The 9,277-nt window shown below is 40.2% G+C and overlaps 1 protein-coding gene across 1 annotated transcript in view; it reads left to right on the forward strand.

Annotated features, from left to right (window-relative positions):
• LOC112074423 (CD209 antigen-like protein C) overlaps positions 1–8,796 on the forward strand; it is a 105,706-nt gene extending 96,910 nt beyond the window's left edge. The window contains exons 2-7 of the mRNA XM_024141610.2: positions 3,452–3,721; positions 5,043–5,126; positions 5,207–5,374; positions 5,491–5,633; positions 6,578–6,672; positions 6,880–8,796. Coding sequence (XP_023997378.2) covers positions 3,452–3,721; positions 5,043–5,126; positions 5,207–5,374; positions 5,491–5,633; positions 6,578–6,672; positions 6,880–7,030 — 911 coding nt within the window. The 3' untranslated portion in view covers positions 7,031–8,796. The remainder of the gene's footprint in view (positions 1–3,451; positions 3,722–5,042; positions 5,127–5,206; positions 5,375–5,490; positions 5,634–6,577; positions 6,673–6,879) is intronic.
• Positions 8,797–9,277: the final 481 nt, after the last annotated feature.

The following is a 9,277-nucleotide window of genomic DNA, read 5'->3' on the forward strand; positions in this document are numbered from 1 at the left end:
TGTGGTGTCAGGAAAATAACCTCTCACTCAAGGAAAACAGGAAAACAAAGGAGATGATCTTGGACTTCAAGAAACAGCAGAGGGAGCACCCCCCTATCTACATCGTAGGGACAGTAGTGGAGAAGGTGGAAAGTTTTAAGCTCCAGGGCGTACACATCATAGACAAACTAAAATGGTCTACCCACACAGACAGTGTGGTGAAGAAGGCGCAACAGCACCTCTTTAACCTCAGGAGGCTGAAGAATTTAATTCAAAACCCTGACAAACTTTTACAGGTGCACAATTGAGAGCATGCTGTCGTGATGTCGTGCTGTATCACCACCTGGTACAGCAACTGCTCCGCCCACAACCCTAAGGCTCTCCAGAGGGTAGTGAGGTCTGCACAACGTATCACCGGGGGCAAACTACCTGCCCTCCAGGACACCTACACCACCCAATGTCACAGGAAGGCCATAAAGCTCATCAAGGACAACAGCCACCCGAGCCACTGCCTGTTCACCCCGCTATCATCCAGAAGGCGAGGTCAGTACAGGTGCATCAAAGCTGGGACCGAGAGATTGAGAAACAGCTTCTATCTCAAGGCCATCAGACTGTTAAATAGTCATCACTAACTCAGAGAGGCTGCTGCCTACATTGAGACCCAATCACTGGACACTTTTATAAATGGATCACGAGTCACTTTAAACAATGCCACTTTAAATAACGCCACTTTAATAATGTTTACATATCTTACGTTACTCATATCACATGTAAATACTGTATTTTATACCATCTACTGCACCTTGCATATGCCACTCAGCCATCGCACATTCATATACTTGTATGTAAATATTCTCATTCATCCCTTTAGATTTGTGTATATTAGGTAGTTGTTGGGGAATTATTAGATTACTAATAATCTAGAAGCACAAAAATTTCGCTACACTTGCATTAACATCTGCTAACCATGTGTACCAATAAAATTTGATTTGATTATTGCTTGAACAGTCGCTAAGATTATCTTTGGTTGTGACCTTTGCAAAACAACTATTTTGTATGCTGCAGCAGTTAGTTAGAATGCTAACGCTCGTTGACATAGGCCATGGGTGTCAAAGTCAATCAGCGCACGGGCCATATTGCACAACGAAGTTGCTGGCCAGACATAACCTATTATGTTTGGGTAGCAGTTATAGGCCTATGCAAACACAAMCTGTCCATTGTTTTATTAGGACAAAATACCAGTCCCTTTATATTGTCCACTTATGTACATAGGATGCTGTATATAGCATTTTAACATATTACAACAGAGATTAATAATATTTGTCCAGCCTTTGCTGCTATGCTTGCAGATGTGCATAATGCTGCGACCCGAATCAAAATGTTTTTAATAACTCCAAATAACAACAACGTAGCAGTACAATACATAGCCTGCACGGCAGAATAAAAAATACAAATAAATTTTTTTTTTTTTTTTTTACTTGCTATATTGTATTTACTTCGCCACCATGGCCTTTTTATATTTTTATTTATTTACATATATATTTTGTTTGCCTTCACCTCCCTTATCTCACCTCACTTGCTCACATTGTATATAGACTTATTTTTCACTGTATTATTGACTGTATGTTTGTTTTACTCCATGTGTAACTATGTGTTGTTGTATGTGTCGAACTGCTTTGCTTTATCTTGGCCAGGTCGCAATTGTAAATGAGAACGTGTTCTCAATTTGCCTACCTGGTTAAATAAAGGTGAAATAAAAATAAATAAATAAAATGTTTATCTTTTTCATGGTGTTTTGATTTTTTGAGCTATTCATTTTCAAGCTTTAAAAACCGAAGCCAGACTGCAACATTTTAGTAGTCTAGCTATGTGTCACGACTTCCGCCGAAGTCGGCTCCTCTCCTTGTTCGGGCGGCGTTCGGCGGTCGACGTCACTGGCTTTCTAGCCATAGCCGCTCCATTTTTCATTGATCCATTTGTTTTGTCTTGTTCCCTGCACACCTGGTTTACATTCCCCAATCACACTGCATGTATTTATTCCTCTGTTCCCCCTCATGTCTTTGTGTGATATTGTTTGTGTTACGTGTCATTTGTGACGCGCCAGACTCATGTTTGTATTATTCCGTGTTGTTTCACGAGGTATGTTTATTTATTTGAACATAATTATTGTGACTGTTTGCGCGTTTTGCACTTTTGCCTATTGGCTGGAGGTTTTGACACAGTTGCGTCCGTCTGTTGGTTTCTCCTGCCTCAAAGTGTGCGCCTGTTCACAACYCTCTGCTCTCCTGCACCTGACTTCGCTACCAGTACGCACACCCTTGACACTAGGACTTTGGCATGCGTCTGTACACTTTCCCTCCGCTGCACGCTGTAAATGGGACACCCGAATGCAGCACAATTGACGTTGAATTCACAGATGGGAGCGCATCAGGCTGTAATTTCATGAAGTAGATGACTGTAAATCCTTTGTCTTCTGACAACCAAGATGACATTTTCTGTAGGCTACAGCAATGACCCCTTGGAACCAGTAGCGGTGCGTGGGTAAAATCACTGGGGAAGCCAGATTTAAAAAGAAAAAAAAGAAGAAAAAAAAAAGAAGATAAAATGATTGTAATGGCTATGTGTTGTGATAATTGCGTTGTTTGCTCTATAACCTGTTAGTTCATATGCCTTGACACCGTGATCTAAAGGCCGAGACAATAAGAAGACACAGTGGCAGAATAAATTCAACCACACCTTTGTTTCATCACAAAACCGGASAGCAACCTATGTCTGGTGAAGTCCACAAAGCACATTGCATGTATCAAACAGTTACATGACCTACASCATCAAGCCAGTAATGTTTCCGTCATTTTCGGACTACTAAACAACTATTGATTTATACCCACGAGTTATCACAAGTCAAAAATAAAATAGGAGTGGCCTCCAATATTCCAGCACCATTTCACCACATCTAATGACCTCTGTTTAGTCTAATAGTCACAAAAAAAAGGTACCAAAAAACAATTTAGTCCAATCAACATAAGCTGAATATGTGGCTGTCCATGGTTCTGATTTCTGTGTGTTTGCGTGCGCGTTCGTGCAAGTAGAAAAACATGTTGACTCACCTTACCTGTAGAGAAACACCAAGGCCATCCTCCTCTCTTTCATGTTGACGAAATGGTCACTCTGTCATACAGGAGAGGATTTATAATCACAACATTCTTTTCATTTATATTTATTTATCTTTGGTGTGGCGGCAACAATCTGTCAGCAGGACAACACCGTTACTAAATGTATATAGCAGAAACCCTTCATTTGAGTTACTTTACAAATCCTACTGCTGTTGTGACTTCTGTTTTTAGCTTATTTCTTCCCAGATCTAAAGGAATTGCAAGCAGCCTTTTCTACTTTGTCTATTATTCTACTTTTCCCACTGTAGTATATTTCTGGAGTTAAACTATAGCCCTGATAATAATGTATTTCCCCTTAGTACTTCCTGTTCCAGACCAGCTGACTGTTGACTCAGTGGASACCACATCAGCTGCTGTTAGCTGGAACCAGCCACCAGGATTGGACCAAACCCAACATCATTACCAGATCTCCTACCGCTGTCCAGGGACAGAACCACACATCACCTCCACATCTTCACACAGCATCACTCTCTCTGACCTGAAACCTGCTACTCCGTACTCTGTCACTGTCTGCACTGTGCTGGGAAATGGAATGCAAAGTCAACTGCTGTCAACAACCCTCACCACAAGTAAGGAATTACCCTACTTAAGTATTATGTCTGGTGTCGAAGTTACTTACATTTTAACTAGATATCAAAAATACTTTAGTAATCATAATGGATGTGTCAGCATGAGATGTAAAGGTACGTTATCTTTGACTACTATTCTACTTTTCCTCCTGTTAAAGAGGATAGAAATCCTCATCATTTCATGATTTAATTATTTCTAAATAGTCTAAACTTTCTCACTCTGAACTTCTAACGCCAGTGGGATGGGTGTGACTTCTTGACAATGATCACAATGTCTCCAACGTACAGCGCTCCGTACAGCACCCCTGGAGGAATTAGGATGAAGTGCCTTGTTCAAGGGTACAACATATTGTTCACCTTGTCCGCACCGGTATTCAAACCTGCAACCTTTCGGTTTCTGGCCCAACACTGTAACCTCGAGGCTGCCTGTCTCTACCTTATCCCTACCTAAAGCACCCTCTGTTAATATTGAGGCTACCTGCCTCTACCTTACCCCTACCTACAGTACCCTCTGTTAATTATTTGAGGCTACCTGCCTCTACCTTACCCCTACCTACAGTGTCCTCTGTTAATATTGAGTCTACCTGCCTATACCTTACCACTACCTACAGTACCCACTGTATTATTGAGGCTACCTGTCTCTACCTTACCCCTAACCAACGGTGTCCTCTGTTAATGTTGAGGCTAGCTGCCTCTACCTTACCCCTACCTACAGTGTCCTCTGTTAATATTGAGGCAACCTGCCTCTACCTTACCCCTACCTACAGTGTCCTCTGTTAATATTGAGGCTACCTGCCTCTACCTTACCCCTACCTCAGTACCCTCTGTTAATATTGAGGCTACCTGTCTCTACCTTACTCCTACCTACAGTACCCTCTGTTAATATTGAGGCTACCTGTCTCTACCTTACCTCTACCTACAGTACCCTCTGTTAATATTGAGTCTACCTGCCTCTACCTTACCCCTACCTACAGTACCCTCTGTTAATATTGAGACTACCTGCCTCTACCCCTACCTACAGTACCCTCTGTTAATATTGAGACTACCTGCCTCTACCCCTACCTACAGTACCCTCTGTTAATATTGAAGAAACTCAAATTAACTTTGAGCGCTTTAATTTGAATTTTTACATTGCAAACAGTAACAATTATTTTTCACGCYAAGAAAGGKAGCGGATCCAGACAAATAGGTTCTGGAATCCATCAGTCCAAAACTGAGAGGTGCCGGATCCTGTTCCCTCAGGMTCAAATTAAACACTGATGATACAGAAAAACACATTAACACATTACCAAAGATCTGACTTTAATAACTTGTTATTCAGTACATTTTCAGTGGTGGAGGAGACCCTCCAGAGTGGCTGCAGTGTGTGTTCTACTGGCTGTGATTCTTGGCCTGTTGAATTCCTGTAAGTGAAAAAATAAATTAAAATAATTGTAGTCAATATTTTGACTGTTACACATTTTGATTGACTTTTACCTTTTACAGGTGCAGAGAGAGACCAGCTACAGAATAGTCTAGATACCAGGACCACTGAGAGAGACCAGTTGCAGAATATTCTAAATACCAGGACCACTGAGAGAGACCAGTTGCAGAATATTCTAAATACCAGGACGACAGAGAGAGACCAGTTACAGACCAGGCTTAGGTTCTATGGTGAGTGCAGTCTTTAATTTTCTTAATTTAGAAGTATCATGTTATTTCATACTTAAAAGAGATTTAATATATTTGTAGTATTTTAAATGCCTGCTGTTCTGTTGTGTTTATCTCAGAGAAACCCTGTCTGGATGGATGGTGGAAGTTTGGCACCAGCTGTTACTATGTCTCCTCCACGATGGACACAGGCAGGGTTGGTCAGGAGGAGTGCAGTGCAATGGATGGAGAGTTGGTTGTTATAAACAGCAGAGAAGAACAGGTAATAGATAATACATTAGTAATACTATAATACTACTGTTTCATTATTATTATTATCTACTTCTCTGACTAGTATTCAACACGTGTAACCAATTGTATCACCAATGTTCATGTCACTGTCAATTTATAAAATATAAAATACTTCCTGTCAGAAAAGCAGGTGTGCTTGAGATGATATCTCTAATTATACTACAGTATAGTAGCTGAGGCTGCAACTTATCTAATAGTTTCACTTTGAAATTCAACCTAATCTGGATGAAAGTCTAGTTTTGACGCATTCATTCTGTGTGGTTGCAGGGTTAATTCTGTGTGGTTGCAGGGTTAATTCTGTGTGGTTACAGGGTTAATTTTGTGTGGCTACAGGGTTAATTCTGTTACTCGAAATGACAAAACGACAAGGTTCCAGTTTAACAAAGTTTACTATACCGTATGAACACACTACAAGGTAGCCATTACACTCAAGGCTAGGTCCATCAACGAACTGACTCCCTGCGCAGGCACACTCTTGACTGAGTGATAGCCCCGTAATAACAGAAATATAGGGATACTTAAAACATGAATTTAACATTCTTAGTGGTGACAGGGTTGAAACAGATACAACTCAAATGGTTATGTTAAGGTTAGGGCTATGGGCTCTCCCTGCTTGCTAGAGCACTGTGAACTGCTGTGGTCTCAGCACGCTTCCCCTCGAGCATCATGAATTTGCACCAGCGTTCGGCAACATTGTTTTAAAAAATTGTGACCACCGAGGAAGGAATGTATGGAAGTACTCAGGACCTTTTTCAAACATTCTAAATCCCCTTGTATTTCTAGTGACCAGGCTGAGTACATTATACTACTACTACTACTATTAGGCTACTACTATTATTTATAAAATGTAAAAGTGTTTCTCTGCTGTGGAGATTAAATGATGGCCATTGTTTTTCTTCTAAAATTCTATTATAGATATTTATCCATGGATTTAAGAAGAATGTCTGGATTGGTAAATATAAAGAAGATGGAATCTGGGAGTGGGTTGGCAAAACACCATTTAAACCTACGTGAGTGAAGTGGTTCTGGAGGACTTTTACACTCTTTTTTCTGTTGTAATAAATTACTTTTTACAGTCTGATAATCTCGTCCTCAGCCAGCTCTCTCTCTCCCTCTCTGTAGAATGGTAACAACTGACCCTGGGGACTAGGTTAACTGTCTGATTCTCTATGTTGTATTGGATGATTTTTAACTCTGATTCTCTGTGTTGTTTATAGCTATTGGATGGAAGGGGAACCAAATAACTTGAATGACGAGGCGACTTGTGTTGAGATCCCACAGACGGCATCAGACCCATTGAAGAGTTGGAAGGCTGCACCATGTACTACTCCAAAACACTGGGTGTGTGAAAAACCGTTCACATTGTAGTCTAATTATAATAGCTAATGTAACCCCATATCTTATGGAGTTGAACTGGTTTTCACTGTGTTAGGTTTAACCTGTTTTTGTTTCTATGTGTAACTACATTGAAGGAACGTACAACAGAACATGGTTTCTCATGGGTTTCTCACGGTTTCTCATGTCTTATTCAGTTTCTGGTTTTTCTTTGTTCCTTTTGTAAATGAGCAATGAGGTGTCACCATTAGATTATTTTTCTAGTCACGTTTTTTTAACTTGTTTTTCTTTCTTTTTATGAAGTATTTTTCATTAAATCGATTTTATTCAAAACTAAAGTTTTTTGTTGCTAAGGATTCCACGACACGGTTAGCCTTTACGGCTGGGACTGCAAGTTTGTGTTCCATTTTTTTGCGTGGATTCCGCTAGTGCTAGCTGGCTGTACTACAGACACCTGTCGTCGTCGTGGGACAGACTCATTGTTATCTTTTCGTAAAACAACTGGTTGCAGTATAGAGCCAATCTGGATACCAAGGAGATCCTGAAGGAAATCGACGAATACCAACAGCTTTACGCTATGGAGGAACAACATACTCCTTCGTGGAAAGATCCGACCACCTCACAAAATAACTTTAACCCGACAAAAAAAAGAAAAACAGATTAATCTACAGACACGGACGATTTACTTACCATTGAGGTAGAGGCTAGTGCTCTGGCTGGAATCCATGCAACAATGGAAAAGTTGTGTGAGGAGGCAGCAGGGCTGAGGGGGAGTTTGGAGTTCAGCCAGAGTGAAATTCTCAAGTTCCAAAGAGAAAACAAGACACTCACAGCCAAGGTAAAAATACACGATTCCAACATGGATTGTCTACTCAGGGAAAACAGGGTGATGAAGAAGTCTCTACTAAACACAAAGTCGTAGCATGTGTGAAAATATTTTTTTTTCTGGTATTCCTGAGGACGCATCCAATAATCCAGAGAATCGCAATCAGAGAATTCATGCAATCCGCCTTGAAACTTCCTATAGAGACTGTAAACAAGGTTGCTTTCCACTGAGTACACAGACTTGGAGCTCTGAGCGGCAAGACCAAGGGTCCCCGACCGATCATCGCAAAATTTGAACACTACCAACAAAAGGAGCTGATCAAAAGCAGAGGAAGGGAGCTTAAAGGGACCAAATTCGGGCTCAATGTCCAATTTGCAAAGGAGTTAAAGGAACGTCTTAAGAGACTGTATCCGGTACAAAGACAACAAAGGAAGGATAGTAGGCGTGCCTTTGTCAATGTGGACAAACTCTTTATAGATGTACAGCTATTCCGAGACAGCTCCATGGCTGTACTAAATTCTACAGGGACTTCAGGTAACATAAAATAAGGTATGGGAACTGTTTAAAATATCTGAACATTATGAAGTGGATATGAACACACACGTACTCAACTACATGCTTGCTTACACGTACGGACTTACACACACACACACACGTGATCTCGCTCTCTTCTCTCACTCTCTCTTTCTCTCTTTACTCTTCTCCCCCTCTCTCTATTGTCGAACTTTTTTATAATTGAATGTGTTTGTTTGTCTATTTGTCTACAAGTTTAAATATGTTTACAACAAGCAAGGGGAAGATATCAAAATAGGGGCATTAGGGGATAATAACATATTGTACGGAATACATTTGTACTGAAGTGAAGCCTTCTCTAGAGTAATGCAAGGTCTCTTTCATGATCATGTGAAACGTCAATTGCTATGGAAATGCTGGGATGTGTTTTTCAATGATATTAAAGGTAATTATGATGCAACTATGATGGTGATATGGATTACAATTATGAATATTAAGGCTATACGCACTACTTGTTACACACATAGACACTCAACCATGCACATTGGCAGAGTTATTATTTATTTGGACATCACACATTATAGTCTTACTCTTATACAGACATCGTACACACTCATTAAATCACATCCAATATCATGCACATCAACCTACTCAGATTTGTTACACACATTATTTGTCTCAATTTTCTAACATCTGTGGCATTGGCTCACAGGAAACAGGCAAGGGAATAAAACAAATATTGCTTGAACCTATTTCTTGAATTCTAAATATCAGACATTTGAAAGCTCTAGTTTTGAACTTCATAATACCTCTGATGGCAGTAACTTTACAAACACTAATTATGGTCAATTTAGCCTGAGAATAGTATCTAGTTATGGTAAGGGGTGAAATAAGTATAGCTAGTTATAATTGTAACAGTTTGGCAGATCATAGAAAAAGAT

This window comes from Salvelinus sp. IW2-2015, unplaced genomic scaffold (genome assembly GCF_002910315.2).
Source record: "Salvelinus sp. IW2-2015 unplaced genomic scaffold, ASM291031v2 Un_scaffold2627, whole genome shotgun sequence".
In the NCBI taxonomy this organism is placed as follows: Eukaryota; Metazoa; Chordata; class Actinopteri; order Salmoniformes; family Salmonidae; genus Salvelinus; species Salvelinus sp. IW2-2015.